At 43.1% G+C, this 20,225-nt stretch overlaps 1 protein-coding gene across 41 annotated transcripts in view; it reads left to right on the forward strand.

Moving 5' to 3' along the window:
• Positions 1 to 20,225, forward strand: part of BBS9 (Bardet-Biedl syndrome 9) — a 749,186-nt gene that overhangs the window by 394,376 nt on the left and 334,585 nt on the right. For all 41 annotated transcript variants that reach the window (XR_013523801.1, XM_078342175.1, XM_054236977.2 and 38 more), the window contains one exon: positions 12,764 to 12,986. Coding sequence is in view for 40 of the 41 variants with exons in the window: in XM_078342175.1 (XP_078198301.1) it covers positions 12,764 to 12,986 (223 nt within the window). In the remaining variant the exon portion in view is untranslated. The remainder of the gene's footprint in view (positions 1 to 12,763; positions 12,987 to 20,225) is intronic.

Here is a 20,225-nt window from a genome sequence, read left to right on the forward strand (position 1 = left end):
AAGACACAATAATAACAATGATACAGAGGTGCTAAATGCTCTAAACCTGTATTACATGTGTGACCCCATTTGGCAGCTGCTTTTCAAAGCTGTGCAAGTTTCACAAGGACCCTCTCTATACGTCTGAAAGCTCTGTAAGGACTAATTGAGGTAATGCACATGAAGTGCTGTCTGGCATGTGACAGGCATCCAATGCGTAGTTATTGCCGCCCCTGTATTTCAACAATAAGATGGAGTCAGGAAAATGGAAAAACCAAATACTGCCAATTAAATTATGACATATTTTTATCACTTAAGTTTTTTTATTATTGAAAGAGCTCTTTTAGACTTATTTAGACATAAATTTTATCATACATTACTCTTGTACCTGAATAAGAAAGACACAAGCAACATGAATTGAGGAAGGTATCCCTGAAACTTCCTCATATTTGAAGTTGCGTTCCCCTAAATCACGACAGGCCATTGACTTCAGCTCGCGGCTGTGTCTTCCACGTAGCATTGCCCTGCGCACTACAAAGGTCGTTGTTCATGCAGCGCTTCTGGAGTGCGCCTCGACTGCCTTCATGAGTTCTTCTCTCTGAGCCTTTGAGATCCCTTCAAAAATTTTCCTTTTTGACTAAACTCAAAACTTCATTTTTCCTCCTCAGTTGGACTCTATGTTGCCTCACGTTAAGCAGCCTCTCTCCAAAGTCAGCAAGAAATTTTAGGCAAATTGGTGTTTAATGCTCTAACAATAGTCCTATATGATACATTAGTTAATCAAACCACATCTATTTCAGGGATTTGACAGCTTTCCCTGACCTTACTTGTCGTGCTTGTCCTTGACATAGGATAGTAATCTCTGTGCGCGTATCTCAGTAACAAAGCATAACACGGTTTGTTTTATCTGTGTGTGTTTTCTTGTCCTACATTCTGGAAAGCTTTCAGCTTAGCTTTTGCTTTGTGAAAAAACGTGAAATTGCAGTGATTCTTCAGTCATGAATGTTTGCCTCACTCATTTCAACTTTATGCTTCTAGCTACACTACTTCCATACTTTTCTGTGCGCATAGTAACTTTTTCGCTCGATGATAAGTCTGGTGTAGTTTTGGAAGATAACTTAAATGGTAATTAATTCAATGGGGAGAATTAACATTGCACAAAGTCAGTGGACACAGCAGGATATGAACAGCAAAGATAAAGGCTGTACGTACTCAGGCAGTGAGAACTACAGCACGACCGCCCTGGAAGCCAGAGTCACTATATACCACTGAGTATAAGACACAGCCCTCCCTCTGAGCTGTGAGGGAGAAATGTCCTGAACTGATGGAACATATTTGTAAGCACAGAGTAAAGACATTGTATTTATAGAGGGAATTTTGTGAGTGGTTTGAATTGGGGACAGGATGTTATAGAAAAGGCAAGTCCATGACTTCCCATCTTGGAGTAGGCGTTTTTGACTAGAAGTACATTTCGTATACAGTACCTAGGAAAAATCTTACCAGTTGTTGCTTTTTGATGAGAAAGCCGTATATAAACGGTGAAAAGTAATGAAGATTGAGTCTCTATTGCTATCATTTTGAATTGTGTCTGTTGCATAGCATAGGAAATGGAGGATTGAGCTCACTGGTAAGTAGTTTTTGAGAACCAAGTGAACACAGATCGTCTCATCCACAGCAATGAATGAGTTTGTGGATGAAATCTCTGACAGTGTTAGCAGGAATAGGTTTCGTTTTCTGCATTTGGAGTGGTAAAACTTTCCATCTGCCTGAGAAGTAAATTCGAACTTGTATCGCAGTTGTTAGCTGCTCTCTAACCTATTGGGTCTGAATTCAAGGTCATGAACACTGGTTAGCCGTCTTAGAACTAAGTCCAGTGAACTGCACTCATTAGATTTCTCTATTTTGTAAAGAAAATGAGAGAGGAGTTCAACACACACCCAAATAAGATATGCCAAAGGAATGTAAGGAAATTAACTTTGATTGAGCATTATTAATCGTCACTATGTCCCTTTGAAGTAGGACTTGGTAGCACATGCTGTGCGTGTCCCGCACCTAACTCTTAACCTCTCGCCATTCCTGAATGCTTCCACCTGCTCAACACCTGCAGTTCTTTTGCCTGAGGACTATCCCTGTTTGGCAGAGGCTCCATAGCCACCATGCTCAGCCGATGACTGCCAGACTTAGTAGATTGGTACCCAGGCTCCTCGTCCTTTATGCAGGGTAAGTGTGAGAGTTGCGTCATTCACCGTGCCCCACAGTCCCTGGCAGGAGTCAGCTCTGGGCACTGCTCAACAGCACACCCTTTATTGCTTTCTCTCCACTTTTCATCTCACTCCTCCACTCCCTATGGGCGCTTCTTGGCTTGGCTCTCAAGTCCACTGCTTGTGCTTTGTATCTTTTGTCTCAGGACGATTAGTTCCAATTTATAGATGGGGAAATAAACCCAAGGCCACACATCGAGAAAATAACAGAAGCAAGATTTGAACCCAAACCAAGGGGCCTCACAAAAATGAACAGTCTGACTCAATGGAGTAACTTTAAACCATGTGATCATACTGAATTTTTACTCTTCTCCAATGTGACTATTTAACAAATACAAATGTAGATTTATACTTGCTAGTTATTTGTGCCTATGCTCAAGCCTGTACCAAAAAATGCTGGCAAATTTGATCAACTCGTGGTTTGCTTCATATAACACTAAAACAAACTCAAACTATATAAGTAAAAAATATATATATTTTGAGACGCAGTCTCACTCTGTCACCCAGACTGAAGTGCAGTGACAGAATCTTGGCTCACTGCAACCTCCACCTCCCAGGTTCAAGCAGTTTTCTACCTCAGCCTCCTGAGTATCTGGGATTACAGGCACCCACTGCCATGCCTGGCTAATTGTAATAAATTTTTATACAAAACTGTTGGGAACGTTTTATATTATTTATATTTACATTATTGTGTAGACCTTTCTGTCATGAATAACTTTTATTTGACAAATAATTCTTGTTATTTTTCTAGGATGGGGGCTAGGGCATGGGAGCTAAAAGAAATAATCACTAAAGAACTTCACCTCTCTCTGAGTGTGTTCCATTTTCTATGTCATTATATTTTTGTGTATATTCTAATATATCACTTGAGTGTAAGCTGCTTTAGGGCAGATGCATATCTGATTCACCGTTTTGGAAAAAATAACAGTATTTAGTGTGTCTTGTACTAGTTGGCTCTAAGTAAATATTTTCAAAATAATAGACTGTATAGACTCAAATTTATACTTTATTTAATAGACAACAGTATTTACAATTAGGATGAATGTGTGGGTAAACATAACACTACTACTCTGCAGTTTTGAGATTTGTGCTGCTCTCCTACTGTTATCTTAGCTTGATAGCTGTGACAAATGACACTAACATTGAATGATGTGCAGCTCTGTCATTCCAGATGCAATTCTAAATATGCTTTTTCTCCAGACTTGATTTCTATTTGAAGAAAATAGAAATGTAGCATGTGGGCCTTCAGGAGCTGTTTCCTGGCCATTGGCGGTCCCGAGCGAGAGAGAAATAAACAGCCACGTCCATGTCCTGAAATAGGGAAGTGTCTGGGTGGTCCTGAAAAATACCAAGTAATTAAAGGGAGGCGAGGGAAGCAGAAAGAAAAGAAACCTGCAGTGCTCTTCACTGAAATCAGTGATCTCATGTATTTTTAGACACTTTTTCCCCAGAGTTTAGTCATTCCTTGTTCTTTGAGATTATTAAGGACACAGCATTGTCAGGAGAGGAGAGGAGTTGGTACCACTAGCTTACTCACGTGGCTCTTCTCTTGTCCTAGGTGGCAATAAAGTTTCCCCAGACTCTCAAATATATGGACACTTGAGTCTTATGTGACCCCACCGTGTCTTATGTCTTGGTAATGGGAGTGGCTGCTCCACCTGTTCTCAGTGATGAGTGCCTGCAATGAGCAGGTGCTTCAGACTCATTAGGATCATGTCTGACCATCGTTTTGTTTTCGGGAGCCATGGTTTCCAAAGGCTATAACCATGTATCAGTTACAGTAGTCTACAGAGGTGCTGAACGCTTCGGTGGACTCTTATAAAAGTTTGGCCCAACCAAACTGGCACAGAGCGTCTTGCTTTTTTTTTATTATTATGCAGTAACATCTCATTTAATTATATGCAGGTTATTCATTTGGATAAAGAAGCTGATTTAAATTCTGGTTCTGTGAATATGTTCATTGTGACCATGAATCTTCTAGGGGAGAAGTCATTTCTGAAGCCCAGAAGGTAAAACGAGCCTAAGCGTATCTAATGACAATAGATTGAAGGACAAACATAGTGAAACGGGAAGGAAAGGCTCTGTGCCACAGTGGATGAGCTCACAGCTCCCACTTTTAATAACTATGTCATTTTCAGTGGAGTACCTTACATCTAGATCCTCAGTTGGAAGTTACAATACCCGCCCATACGGTAGTGGAAAGGATTAATGAAATAATATTTGTAAGATTCTCAGCACATTTTCTAGCACATGAGAGGTCCCAAATAGTTTTTACTGCTGTTCTTGTTGCTGCCATTTCTGCTGCTTTTATCCGAGTGAACCCGCACAAAAAAGATAAACTTTAGAGAGAACTCTCCCAGGTAAGAATAATGCTATGGAATTAATTATCTAGATCTTAATAAGCACCTGGCAAGGGAAATATTGTCCTGCGAAGGAAAATGAGATACACGGAGCTAAAATAATCTTTCCAGAGACATTAAGCTTATGTTTAAAGGTTAAATTTTCCCAGAGACGTAAAGCCACAGTCGAGGTCTTCAGACTTCTAATCCAATGTACTCTCATGACCCATACTGCCCCCTTTGTGGAAATATAGGAATCAGTACCAGTCGTAGTGTGAGATGGTGGATAAGGGAAGGCTCAGTGTTGCATGTCAGGCTACATAGCTAATGACCACAGGGGGAAGGGCAGCCTTAAACTCAGGGCCTCCACTGTCCACTGGACCCTGACCTGGTGATTTATCACTATCTTGCTAGCTTTCCTGTGCCTTTGAAGGAGTGACTTTCATATATTCTGTTCCAGTTGTTCTCAGTGGGAAATCTGGTCCAAGTGATGTCATATACCACCACTAGGAACGGCTCTCCCCTGGAATTGCCTTATGAATTTGATTTTCCAGGCTTTAATTTTGTTTTTGTAAGTTGCTTCTGAGTAGCGCAGGTAGGGGGAAGCTTTTGCCTGAAGCAAACTTTAAAGCTTAGTCGAGGTGACTGCCTCCACCAGGCATCGTTCGTATTTTGCTTTGTTTTAAAGCTGAGGATCTCCATCCAGGATCAAGTTTTTTTTTTTTTTTTATTTCCTCCTCACTTGATGTATTGATGTGATGAAATAACAATTTCTTTTTTTTTTTTTTTTGAGACGGAGTTTCGCTCCTGTTGCCCAGGCTGGAGTGCAATGGCATGATCTCGGCTCATCGCAACCTCCGCCTCCCGGATTCAGGCAATTCTCCTGCCTCAGCCTCCCGAGTAGCTGGGATTACAGGCACGCGCCACCATGCCCAGCTAATTTTTTGTATCTTTAGTAGACATGGGGTTTCACCATGTTACCCAGGATGGCCTTGATCTCTTGACCTCATGATCCACCTGTCTTGGCCTCCCAAAGTGCTGGATTACAGGCTTGAGCCACCACGCCCAGCCAATCACGTTTTATAATAATTCAGGTAATCTACTTTGTTGTTCCTCCATCTAAAGAATTGGAGTCAGAATGAGAGTGCAGGTCAAATATCAATGTTCGTGGCAAAACATAAGCTTACAGAGAGGGTCAGAGCACGTTGGTTTGTAGCAACTTCGTGCTTTCTGCTTGCGCTGCCGCCAAACTCTCTGAAGTTCTCTTGGCTCATATTCGTTAGAGAGATTTTAGATTTTGATCCAATAGGAGGCAGCATGCTTGAATTTTCACAAAATGTATGATAAGCCTGCACACTGGCTACTTTCGGTTGAAACCTCAATTAAATTTTACAGTTTGTGAATTGTGAAAAAGATATGGAGAACTGCAAAAGTCCAATAAATTGTTTTCGTTTAAAATAAAAAAGAATGATATTGGCAAATGAGAGTTAGTAGATCACGTGTGGAATTTTATTCATTTTATGATGACTTGAAAAAATCAAAGCTGATTTTTCTCAGTGCTTTATTTTATAAAAACATTGAATGTGATTTTAACCTTAAGATGCCGTGTAGACCATATAACTTGCTTGCATTTTTATTTTATTTTCTATTTTAGGTTCAAAGAGCTATTTAATTTTTCAAAGGTGAATTGCTCAACGTTGTGAGCCCTCTTTGCATGACAGGGAGGTTTCATTGATTACAATCGAGCAAATCTGAACCTAGATAATTCCTGAAAAGGCCCTATACTTTACAAGATATTTAATTGAGAATTAAAGCACAAACTTTTATTTGTTCTGCAGTTTATACAGTGACCCATTATATGATTCACTTTAGCATATTTAAGTATAATCTAATACAATTCCATATAATACGATACAAAGCAATAATGACCACAGTGCTCTGTGGATCAGTTATAAATACCAAAGACTCTTCATGGTGAACCCTTTACACCAATCAAAGAGGAAATTTTTTCTTTTAATACAGTTTATTATTAAGATAAATGAACCTGATATGAAGGTTGTTTCACCTTCAAACATGTGATGCAAGACGGGCCATTTCTAAGAGTCTTCCCTTTTCAGTTGAAATCTGGACTCCTGCTACAAAATCTCCGTTTGTTCTTTTAACAGGTCTCGTGGTTTTTTGTTTGTTTCTGTCTTGTTTTTTAACCTTTTCTCTCTCCCTTAGAGTTAACTGTGCACATTTGGTAATAAACGCTACCGTGGCATTTCGTGGTTTTTCCCTATACCACTGTAGTTAAGGATGTGGTAGTGTTTCTATTATAAACATAGGTTTGCAGGAGTTTATAATTTGTTTGAAAAAAGAGTTTAAGGATATTACTTGGAACTTTAGATTTCAATGACATACTTCTATTTTCTGATTTTAAAAAAAGTAGGGGTGAGTATATTTGCTTATTTCATAGTATCTTCCATTTAAGATTTCAGAGTGCAGTATCACTTATGTAAGATTGGCATAAAGAATAGTGTCATTCTTGTTTTGTGGAGACCTCCTATGTACCCTAGAGAGATGAAATGAGTAATCTAAGATCACATAGTGAAGGGGCAGTTGAGGTGAACAAGGTTAAGTCAGCAGCCAGGAGCCTCGGGACAGCTATCTTTTGATTTTGTTTTGTTTTGTTTTGTTTGAGATGGAGTTTCGCTCTTGTTACCCAGGCTGGAGTGCAATGGCATGATCTCGGCTCACCGCAACCTCCACCTCCCGGGTTCAGGCAATTCTCCTGCCTCAGCCTCCCGAGTAGCTGGGATTACAGGCACGCGCCACCATGCCCAGCTAATATTTTGTATTTTTAGTAGAGACGGGGTTTCACCATGTTGACCAGGATGGTCTTGATCTCTTGACCTCGTGATCCACCCGCCTCGGCCTCCCAAAGGACAGCTATCTTTAACTCAGCTGTTGTGATTCACAGGTGGCATGGGAATACTTTCTGTTCATTTTTTTCTTTGGTTTCTTTGGTTGATACCCTAGGAACTTAATTTTACAAATGTGGTCAAACTTTCTGCTTCTTACTGTTTCTGATAAGCCACTTGCTTGATCTGGGATTTCGGCCTATTGACCAGTGGAGACTAGCAGGGTAGATAGAGCAAGGCAATCAGAAGTTCAGCTGTGGCTGTCTGGTCTCTAGACAGCAAAAAGCAGAGCTAAGCTGACTTTGCTCGGGAAGAGCAGACGAGGCAAGCCCAGGTCCTGGAAATTTAAAGAACTGGCTCACAGAAACAGGGCACACCAGGGCATCACACTAGTACACAAAGGCATCTGGGCCCAGCGTGCAGTGTAGGAGCCTCTGCACAGGCTGGCAAGATGTGGAAGCAGGCAGCAGGCAGGGCCTTAGCCCTAAGGGTCTAGTTCCTTGGAGGGATCTTGCAGAAGCTAGGCAGCTGTGTATCAGGAAGCGACCCTTTAAGCAGGCTCCCAAGGCAAGGGCTCTGGTAGAAACTTGGGTAAAGCCAAAGTCGGGGAGCAAAGGAAAATCCAGTTACTAATACCAAACTAGGCAAAGTAAACCAAAAGGTCCCACAAACGCAGTGGGTAAGTTAACTTCCAAGGATGACAAGGGCGGTGAGGAAGATAAAATAGAGTAACATGTGTATTTAACTAGCCCACCCTCCTTCCCTCCCTCCCTCCCTATCGTCTCTCCCTCCCTCCCTCCCTCCCTCCCTATTCTCTCTCACTCCCTTTCTCCTTCCCTCCCTCCCTCCCTCCCTCCCTCCCTCCCTCCCTCCCTCCCTCCCTTCCTATCCTCTCTCCCTCCCTCCCTCCCTCTCTCCCTCCCTATCCTCTCTCCCTTCCTCCCTCCCTCCCTCCCTATCCTCTCTCCCTCCCTCCCTCCCTCCCTCCCTATCCTCTCTCATTCCCTTTCTCCCTCCCTCCCTCCCTCCCTCCCTCCCTTCCTTCCTCCCTCCCTTCTTCTCTTCCTTTCCTTCCTTCCTTTCTTCCTTTCCTCCTTCCCTCCCTGAGTGCCCTCCCACTCCCCCACCACTGTTGTTTTCTAAAAGCCCTACACAGGTCAACCTGGTGTTTACAGCAAATTGTGGATTTATACCAAAAACCAGTGCTCACTGAAGAGCACATGCTTAATTTCCTTCCAGAAATTTTTGGTGCTATATTTCCCAGATTAAGATTTTTCTTTACTCTCACAATGTAAGACAAAAACATTCATATGATTGATATTTGTCTTTAAAGGATAAAGGTTAGGTATGTGCATGTATTTAGACGTTAAAACTGAACATCAGCCTTACCAATTTAAGGGCTATGAATAAAGGTGACAGACTCAAATACCAAAAAGGTGTTTCAAATAGCTTACCTTTAAGGTACGTCTCACACCTGAGCTTCTAGACTCCAGTTTCATTTCATGTCTCCATAGGTAAGTTGGTTACATGTTTGATCAGTGAATTATCACGTTGCATTTTTGTTTAACAAACTTGTCAAAAGCTCTTCTTTTGTATCACAAATATTCTTGTATTTGAATTTAGGTAGCAATTCAGGCCTCCGCATAGTCACTCTGGATTTCAGTGGCAATCTTTCTGAATCATTGGCATCATGCCTCGTTTATATTAAAGAAATATCCATGCCACACACCTAAACATGACATGATTTTTTACTTAATCTGCAAGTTGGCATTAGGAAAAGAAATGCTGTAGTACTCTGTATTAACTAAATGTCATGTCCACTTAAATTATCTGATATGTTACTGTAATCTATTTATGATACAGTAGTTTGCTTAAATGAATGAGAGTAGGAACTATTTTAACACTGAAATGACCACAGAGCTTACAAATGCCAAATTATATTTAAAGGATTTTTTTTATATGCCAGAGGCCTTTGTTAATAGCTCCAACTGAAAATATGTCCTCTCCAATGATTTCTGCCTTCGTTTACCTCTTCCCGTTATCACTGAAATACAAAGTCAATTCTAGACATGAGTCTAGTGTAGATTCAGGTAGTAGTAGAGACATGTCCTTGTAACAATCAGTGGTTTATTATCCTTTAGTAGTTTGGGGCAGGAAGCTCTTCTATGGTCTTTCAGGTCTCTTGAATCTCTTGAAAGGATTTTCAAGGTCACTTAAAATCATTTGTTTATTCCCTGACTTGCCTAGTGACACCTGTAGGTGGGTCAGTAGAAATGGGTCAATAGGGTCAGAGTCCTGATCAACCAATCACGGCAGTCAGTGGGAAGTTCTCTTGTGGAAACATGTTGAGTCTGCTCTTTGAGCTAAAGAACCAACTGCAGACCAGGCAGGGTGGCTCACACCTGTAATCCCAGCACTTTGGGGGGCCAAGGCAGGCGGATCACCTGAGGTCAGGAGTTCAAGACCAGCCTGGCCAACATGGTGAAACCTCGTCTCTACTAAAAATACAAAAATTAGCCAGATGTGCTGGCACTTAGCTGTAATCCCAGCTACTCGGGAGGCTGAGGCAGGAAAATCAGTTGAACCTGGGAGGCAGGGGTTGCAGTGAGCTGAGATCTTGCCATTGCACTCCAGCCTGGCGAAAAGAGTGAAACTCTGTCTCAATAGAGAGAGAGAGAGAGAGAAAGAAAGAGAGAGAGAGAGGGAGAGTGAGAGAGGGAGGGAGGGAGATCGACCGTGAGAAAGAACTGTATAAACCTAGAAGAGACGTGGCAAGCATGGCAAAGACCTGGGGCTTAGGTGTCTGTGTGCTCAATGTGAATCAAGAGTGTAAGGCAACTGCCAAGAGAGCAGAGGCAACTGGAGGCCAAGCTGGCAGGAGGATTCCTAGGAAAAGGGAGGGCGGCTGTGGGCTACCTGCACTCCCAGCTGCCGCCCAGTGTCTTGGGGTCAGTTTCGGGTTCTCTACTTAGCTGTATAAATGTTTAAGTGTTTCAACCTGGAGCTATTCAAAGAAGAGTGGTCAGGATGGAGAAAAAGCTTCAAACTCTGTTTATTAAAGGAACATCTAGGGGAACTAGGATGTTTATTCTGGAGGAGAGGGTACAGAATTGCTGTCTTCATAGCTATAACGGGCTGTCATGTGGAAGAGAGGTTAGATTTATTCTGCATGGCTGGAGGGTAGAAGAAGGGCCAATGGGATAGACTTTGGCTTAGTGTGGGAATAGTTTTCTGTTGTTTATACATGTCCCTGAAAGGAGTGAACAGCCCCAAAAAGTAGTGATTTTGGATCTTGAGGACAGCTATACCTAGGCACATGCTTGCTATTGTATAAAAAAAACCTGGGAAAACCCCATGGGACTAGGCATAAAGATCTCCAAAGCCCTCTCAAATTTAAGGCCCTGGTTTTATATCTCACTTTCTCTCTGTCCTTATTTTTTGGCCATCCTCTGTATACCAAGAACAGCATGGGATGTGGAGAACTCCAGGCACTCTCAGGGAAAACCAGACATGCAAACAGCAATCACATCACAGGGTGACAAACGCTGTGTGATGCATCTAGGTGCGTGAAGTCTCAGAGTCCCAGGAGGGCCCACCAAGCAATGCTTGGATGGCAGTACCTGAGCAAGGCATTAAGTGGGAGTTGGCCAGGGACAGAGTAGAGAGTAGGGCCCTGCAGCATGAGCTCCGGCCATGTGCAGAGGCCTGAGGGAGAGACGGCGTAGGTGCAGGTAGACCTGAGTGTTTGAGTTTAGGCATTGGTGTTAGTCTGTTCTCGTGCTGCTATAAAGAAATACCTGAGAGTGGGTAATAATTTACGAAGAAAAGAGGTTTAATTGACCCACCCTTCTGCATGGCTGGGGAGGCATCAGGAAACTTATACTTACTGTGGAAGGAACCTCTTCACAGGGCAGCAGAAAAGGGAATGAGTGCCAGCAGGGGAAATGCCAGACACTTCTAAAACCATCAGAACTCACTCACTATCATGAGAAAAGCATGCGGGTAGCCGCCTCCATGATTCAGGCACCTCCCACCGAGTCCCTCCCACAACACTTGGGGATTATGGGAACTACTAGATGAGATGTGGGTGGGGACACAGCCAAACGTATCAGAGTTGAAGCTTGGGAGTAACCTCATCTGATTTGCATCTTTGAATGGTGGCTCAAGTGATAAGTTTGAGGATGGAATGAGGGGTTCCAGAGGAACCTTCTCTCTGGGTCTCAGGTCTCTTACCTGTAACATAAGGGACTTGCACTATTCTGCAGTACTGTATTAGATGGTCAGGCCCTTGGTGCTCTAGGCCTTACTAGCCTTTGTGTACAGATGGAGTCACATTCATAGCAACACAAATTTCACTTACACTTCGCTTCCTTGTTGTGCTTCTGAGGACCCCCAGATCCCCATAAAGATCTTACCCAGTTATTTCTGGGAGCCCCTGGGGATGTCTAGAAGGGGCTCCTCAACTGACTCCTCCCGCTCTTTACCCCGTACTCCTTGTCACCAGTGACAGCTGAACCCACCTGAGGGCGGTGCCTCCCCATTGCCAGTCCTGCTGGTGCCAGTCCTCTCTGTGACAAGGCTGAGGTTCCTGCCTGGCACCGGTGTTCCTAGCATTGCATTGTCACTGCAGCACAGCCACACTGTTCCCAACAAAAGCAGGGGCGATGGCCTATTCCACTTTGTGTCTTTTACCGTCACCGGGACAGCGCACAGTACTAGGCAGGCCCTGTGTCTCTCAGGGTCCTTCTTCAAATAGCTCCTTTGTTTCTGCCTATAACGCCAAGGCTGTGGGACCAGCACCTGAGGGAGACACCAGGGTTTCTCTCCATTCCAGTTTCCCCCAGGGCATCCAAAGGTGCTCTCTCTCCTGGCCAGCTTTTCTTTAGCAGAAAGATCAGGCAAAACAAACTGTAATCCTGGCAGCTTTACCCATTGCACCATCTAACAGACCTGTGCCCGAGACTCCTTTTGTGCTCACTCATTACTCTATGGCTGGCTCAGGGCTAAACCCTTCTCAGAGATCTCCAGCCCTCGAAGGGACAGACTATTAACATCCTCGTTGTAGATGAGATTAAGGCTCAGAGGAATTAAGTTGCTCAAGGTCAAACAGATGACAGAGCTAGAACTCCAAAGCAGCCTAGTCTGGAGTATTCCAGATACCACACTCTTCACAGGTCCCCGGTACTTGAATATAAGCACTCAGTAATCAGCGTAATACATCACGTGCCCACTTTTCTCACTGTCATCTTTGTATTAATTCAGAATTGGCTTTTGTATCCAGGGCTGGGAAGAAACGGTGGATGCTGCCATCTCCCACCTGTTGAAGACGTGCCTGTCGAAGAGTTCAAAGGAGCAGGCTTTGAACCTCAACAGCCAGCTGAGCATCCCCAAAGACACAAGCCAGCTAAAGAAACACATCACCTTGCTTTGCGATAGGTTGGCCAAAGGCGGCCGTCTCTGCCTCAGTACCGACGCGGCGGCCCCGCAGACCATGATCATGCCAGGTAAGAGCTCTGTGTACGCTCCCCAAGCACAACCATGCTTCTCCCAAATTAAAGGGATGTGCCTGTGCTTGTATTTGGGGTTTAAATTTCAAATTAAAGTGATGATAGGCAACAACATTGATTTCACATTTCCCCTCCGACATCCCCGGGTAACCCCTTGGATAAATATTCTTGGGATATTTGCTTGCTAGGCCTTTCTAGAATGGTATGTCCTTTTTCTTCTCTCTGCTTTTAAATATATGATCCATTTTGTTTTGCTTCTAAGCAATAAAAAGCGGATTAAAGGATAAAACTATTTTTTAAGAAAAAGTTTTACTAAATGTGATCTCGCGAGACAGTATTTCATAAATGTAAATAGCGTGATACCAGCAACTAATGTCATCCAGATGAGTCCAGTCTCTTCTGCTGTTTGCTTGAATTGTGGTCATCAGAATGGGGGGAAGAGACAGAGTGAAAGACGGGGAGGAAGGATGTGAGCAGGCTCCAGAGCCCAGGCACTCATGGGTCAGTGTGGAGAGAGTCCACATGCCCCTCCGTGGGCAGTCAGTGATGGTCAGGGACACCCAGGGCTGTCCTTCCCATAGTCATAGGGGCAGGTCTCTTAGGGGCAGCAGTTCCCAAGTCCTGCTTCCCTCTTCCTAGGCTCTCTGTGGCAGCCCCAAGGAGCATGGCAGGAATGAACCTGTGGATGCAGAGCTCTAGTATCTTCCTACAGCAAGAACCTAGTGTGGGAAGTGGTGTGGTCCTCTCTTCTTCCTTCTTACATGCCTTTTTCTTTACCGCCCACCCCCATTCCCACTCTGGTAGTTTTGTTGTTGCTCCCTTTTCCCCCCTCAATCAGCATTCTTAGAAGTGGAAAGGAATGCAAGTGAAATTGTACAAGATAAACATGGAGACAGCACAGCATAATCTGATAGGCGTAGACTCTTATAGACTTCGGAGACAGATACAGTGATACTTGGATCCTGCCTCTTCTGATCCCTTGCTGCTTATATGAGCCTCAGTGTGTTACTTTCCTTCCCAGACTCTTTCTGTCTTCCGTCAGAAAGTGAATGGAATAATGCTTGCCCTGCCACTGGGCCCCATGAGTTTCTAAAGCACCTACCACAAGGCTTGGAACAGAGATACTTTAAAAAAATTCAAGCTATAATTATTATCATTGTTATGGATATATGCATGATTCAGCCTTTACATTTATAGGTGGAAAAACAGCTGGTTTGGGGTTATGGATTCTATATTCCATGATTTGAATATCTGTACCTCAACCATACATAAGTAGAAGCCAACTTTATTCTGGAAGGATATTTTTTGTTTGGCCTTTTATGATAGAAATGCCTTTCCACAGAGAAACAGTTCCGACATTGTTTGCCTTCAGTTAGACCCTCTTTATCTTTCCTGTAACATCCTCCTGTTTCACTTGTTCATCTTCTGTCCACTGTTACAGGATTGTTTTCCTAAGAGATATTTAGGCTTAGTGAGACAGTAAATGAAAGCTAATCATTATAATCAGCATTCAGTTGATGATTCTCCTTCCCTGCCTACCCACAGGAAAATTAAGAAAACTTGAGGGAAAAGGACAGCTATATTAATATAAAAAAGAGAGAGAGAAAGAGAAAATTGGAAGAGGGATGGGATGGCCCACCTGATTGGCTGATTACCTGTGGGTTCAGGCAGCAGAAGCCCTGGATTCTCTTCTCAGGTCCTTGTCTGAGCTTTCCTGTCCAGGCATCCCCAAATCCCTGTCTTGGTCATTTTCATTTAAATAACTAGATTCGTAAGAAACATAAGGGCCGTGTTCATAGCTAGGATATGGAACATTTGAAAACCTCAGTGTAAAATTTTTGAATGTATGTAAGGAAGGGGCAGAGGAAAGGAGGAAAAGAAGGAAGGGAGAAAGAAATGAAGAAAAGAAGAAAGATGGACAGTGTGCTGGTTCACAGCCCAGGGGCCGTCAGCCAGGTCCATGCCTAGTGAAGCTGAGCTGGTTCTGTCGGAGAGATTTAGGCTGTGTGCATGTGCTTCAGGGTTGCAGGGGGAATGCCTCACCTTTACTTGCTGCTGACCCACTTGCCGCTCTCCCTCCGACTTGTCTTGATCTAATCAGGATAACGAGGTTTTAAAAAAATTGTTAAATCAGCACTTGTTGTTATTAACATGCTTAATTAATGCTTATAATACTTTTTTCCCTATAACCGAAATTTTTCACATGATTTATCTTTGTATTAGCACATTTTTGAGGTAGAACAGACATGTAGAGTTATTGCTGTCTTAAAAATAGAAAATGGAGGCAGGAAAATCAAAATCTCTTGCCTGGAGTTACATGTTACTGGAAGGGTTAGGTCTAGAATCCAAATCTCCCTGCCCACTGTGCATCCCTCTACCCCACACAGACCACAATGGCACAAATATGTTTCTAGCCAGAGTCTTCTCCTGTGTAAGCTACTCTTGATCTGGCCTCGCCCACCCCCCAGCTTAGTCTAGAAGTGTGAAAGGAAAAGGGCAGAAATAGCTTCACACAGTCTCTTTTCTTTGCTATGAGAAATATATTAAAGATTTATCTTATATTTGATTTGTGCTTAATTTTTATTATGTCCAAAGGTGACGTGATAACAGGATTTCTTTTTTTTTTGAGATGGAGTTTCGCTGTTGTTATCCAGGCTGGAGTGCAATGGCACGATCTCGGCTCACTGCAACCTCCGCCTCCTGGGTTCAGGCAATTCTCCTGCCTCAGCCTCCCGAGTAGCTGGGATTACAGGCACGCGCCACCGTGCCCAGCTAATTTTTTGTATTTTTAGTAGAGACAGGGTTTCACCATGTTGACCAGGATGGTCTCAATCTCTTGACCTCGTGATTCACCCACCTCGGCCTCCCAAAGTGCTGGGATTACAGGCGTGAGACACCGCGCCCGGCCGAGTATTTCTTATGAAGAAATACTGTGAGGAATTATTTCTGCTCCAAACCTGTAATTGTGCAGTTTACAATGTTGGTTCAGCTCTCATAGATGCATCAGAATATACAGAGTGACACATTAGAAAGGACTGGATTACAGAATGCGTAAGCATACAAGCGTTTCTTGCAGACATGATCTTTTTTTAAGATTTGGATGGGACCTTAGAAGTCATCTGGTTTACCTCTATCACTTACAAGCTGAGGCAATGAAGGGCTCAGATGAAGTGCCTAAGAGCTGGGTATTAAAAGGCAGGAGTGTGTGTAATTCTGCCATGTTCCCTATTAAATTGCAGTTGGGTAAACATCTCAGAATAAAAAACCCTTGGTCTTTTCTAGCCTCCTGACTTTACGAGCCCAGGCTCCGGGATGTGCCGTTTTTTTGCTCTAGTGAAGACTGGTGACAACATCCTTCTTGGTGTCCAGAGTTTGAAACTCTTTCCCAGTGGGAATCACCTTATGAACGTCTCTGCCTCACGTTTTCTCCTGCGTGGCTCTGTCAATTCTCTGTCGGGTTTTCCCTCAACCTTTTCTGGTGAACTCCCTTGTTCACTTCTCTCATCTGCTGCTCTGGTGCTCACAGCGTTCTGCTGGTGAATACAGCTTGCGAGGAATCTGCTTTCATAGATTCTCTTAGAGCAGAAGTCACAGAGGGCCACCTGGTTAGTGTTATTTAAAAATTTGAATGTAAGTGATTTAGTGGTCTAGCTGGCCTTTTCATGCATGTATGTTCCCAGCCTTGTCCCTGCAGCTGCCTAGGACTAAGACTTGCTGTAGTTTGCAGGAGGCTTTCTTTATAACCTCGGTGTCTAGGAAGGTATTTCAATGGCCCTAATTATAGCAAAGATTTGAACCTCTAAAGCATATATGCAAAACTTACTGTATACCTGAGTGGGCCTATCTCATGATATTTGGAGACTTTCCATTTTGACCTCATGAACACTGGAGCTTTTGTCACCTTTCTGCTTTTCTTAAACTTAATTTCATCTCGGGGATGCTTTGCCCAAGAAATAATATAGTTAAGTAATGGCCCATCAGATAGAAGCTTGGAGAGCAAATGGTGTAGGTCCCACAGCAGGGAAGGCATAGAAAGTTGGGCAAGGAAAATTGGTGTAAAGACAATCCAGGCTGATCAAGGGCCTCCAGTGAACATCCTCTTCATGTGATCAAATGACTTCGTATGTCATAATGGGCCATAGCTTCGGCCACATTTTCTTTCACACTGCCAGATTCTTGGGCTAAAAGGAAGCCAAGAGGAGGGAGTAAACGGAAGCAAAGGCGGTTTGATAAATAAGATTAGGTGTCTTATATAATCCATATCTTTTCATAGAGATGGATTTAAAAAGTTATTTTGAGATGTGGTAGGAACCAGCCAGGAATTAGCATTTTGTACATCTTCATTGTATTAAATGGATAGGAAAAAATTCACAGTATAAATCTGAATATGGAGTATAAATGTGAATAAGCTATCTATTCTAGACTTTTGAGAGAGAGATTTTAAATTCTCACTCTTCAGAACTTAAAACTTGAGTTAATGACTTTTGCCTGAATCATTTGATATTATTTTGAGGCTACTTTCAATTGACCCATTTCAGCAGAATGTAAATTTGATTCCCCCAGGTCTCACTTAGATGCTCGATAAGTCATTTGGTGTTGACATTCATACTCTCAGTGTGATTTAACTGTTGGTTTTACATTTTGAGTTTTTATAAGCTTGAAGCCATTCTTTACGGAAATTTAGATGAATAAATTTCCTCGATTATTCCCCCAAATATGTTTCCCAGGCTGTTAGATTTCTCTCATTCCTCAGGCACACCAATTACTCTTAGGTTTGTTCGTTTAACATAATCGCAGCCTTCCTGGTGGCTTTGTTCATATTTTCTTATTTTTTCTTTGTCTTTGTTGAATTGGTTTAATTTGAAGACCTTGTCTTTGAACTCTGAATTCTGAATTTTTTCTTCTACGTCTGCAGTTCTATTGTTGAGACTTCCCAGAGCATTTCTAATTTCTGAAAGTGTGTCCAAAGTTTCTTGAATTTTTGGTTGCTTCTTCTTTAAGGTGTCTGTTTTCATGAATATTTCTCCCTTCCCTTTCTTGTAGCATTTTCTGGATTTCCTTGCATTGGGCTTCATCTTTCTCTGGTCTGATTAGCTTCATAACTAACCTTCTGAATTCTTTTTCAGGTAAATCAGGGATTTCTTCTTGGTTTGGATGTTTGCTGACGAACTAGTGTGATTTTCTGAGGGGGTATCGAAGAGTCTTGTTTTGTCATATTACTAGTGTTGGTTTTCTGGATCCTTCTCACTTGGGTAGGCTCTGTCAGGGGGAAGGTCTATGGCTAAGGCTATCGTTCAGATTCTTTTGTCCCATGGGGTGTTTCCTTGATGCAGTACTCTCCCCTTTTCCTATGGATGTGGGTACCTGTGAGCCAAGCTGCAGTGATTGTTGTCTCTTTTCTGGGTCTAGCCACGCAGTGAGTCTACCTGGCTCTGGCTGGTACTGGGGGTTGTCTGCACAGAGTCCTGTGATGTGAACTGTCTGTGGGTCTCTCAGCTGTGGATACCAGTGCCTGTTCCCGTGGAGGTGGCAGAGGGTGCAATGGACTCCATAAGGGCCCTTAGCTTTGGTGGTTTAATGCTCTATTTGTGTGCTGGTTGGCCTCTTGCCAGGAGGTGGTGCTTTCCAGAAAGCATCAGCTGCAGTAGTGTGGAGAGGGACCCGCAGTTGGTGGGGCCCTGGAACTCCCAAGATTATATATGCCCTTTGTCTTCCACTACCAGGGTGGGTAGGGAAGGACCATCAAGTGGGGGCAGGGTTGGGTGTGTCTGAGCTTAGGCTTTCTTTGAGGGAGTCTTGTTGCGGCTGCTGTCAGGGATGGGGGTGAGAGTCCCAGGTCGCTGAAGTTGTGTACCTAGGAGGATTGTGGCTGTTCCTGCTGAGTCATGCAGGATGTCAGGGAAGTGGGGGGAAAGCTGGCAGTCACACGCCTCACCCAGCTCCCACACAAACTGAAGGGCTGGTCTCACTTCCACCATGCCCCGCAACAACCCTGAGGGTGTCCAGGCAGAGGGTGAGATGGGCTTGAATATTTGCCCAAGACTATGTACCTCCCAACTGCTGGAGGAAAGGGCTTTGGTTCTTCCCCTGCCTGTGGAATCTGCATGCCCAATTCATGCCCTCCCCCTGAGTTCTGACCAGGAGGCTTCTTGCTTCTGGCCCTTCTCCTTCAAATGGTTACAAAGTTCAGCTAGAGAATTCCTTCTTCCTGTGGAGTTTTACCCCCATTCCTCTGGGTACCCTGCCGATGGATCCCCGTGGTTCCAGGCAGGAATTGGCTGTCTGGGGACCCAGTAAGCTCCTAGGGCCTTTTTGCTGCTTCCTCTACCCCCATATTTTGCTTGGCTTTCTAACTTGGCTCAGCTCCAAGTAAAGTTGGAAACTTCTCCAGCAGATAGACCTATAGCTTTCTAGTTGGGGGTGTGTTCAGGAGAGGAGGACGGTCTCCCTTTCCCACTACTGCAGTTGGGGCACTCACAGTATTTGGGGTGTTTCCCGGGTCCTGCAGGAGCAGTCTGCTTCTTTGAGAGGGTCTGTGGGTCCTCTTGGGATTGCTGGTTTGTTGATAATTGTCAATCTGGAGCTAAAATTCAAAATGCAGACCTCCCCATGCTGCTCTGTCCGGAGCTGCAGTCTAGTCCTGCCTCCAGTCTGCCGTGATCCCCTAAATCGAAAATTTAAAATAGTTAATAATCTAACTATCCTGAAATACATATAAATCCAACTATTAATATATGTAAATTTTCATATGTGTGTATACATGCATGATATATGTATATGTTTGCATCCATATCCTTCTAGACTTTTTCTTTGTGTAGTTATTCATTGTTTTATAAAAATTGTATTATCCTGTACCTACTGCTTTATAATCCATTTTTAAAACTGTCATTATTTTATTATTAAATAGGATACATTATTTTTAAAGCTACACACTTAACTAGTCCCCTTTTGTCAAACATATAAACTGTTTCTGATGTTGGTATGTACACAGTTAATGAATATTCTTGTAGCTAAATCTCTATGTATCCTGATTAATTACACTTTTCCATGAATATGAATTGGACCTGGTTACGTTACTTCCCTGCATTAAAAGATTTTATGGTTCCCTGCTATCTTCCATATTAAATTGAAATTTCTAAGCCTGAAAAACTATGTTCTTTACATAGAAATACTATGTTCTTTTTCTAGAACATTATTTTTCTAGTCATATCTCCTACATTTTGTTCCTTAAGACCT

Source organism: Callithrix jacchus, chromosome 11, assembly GCF_049354715.1.
Source record: "Callithrix jacchus isolate 240 chromosome 11, calJac240_pri, whole genome shotgun sequence".
Lineage (NCBI taxonomy): Eukaryota > Metazoa > Chordata > Mammalia > Primates > Cebidae > Callithrix > Callithrix jacchus.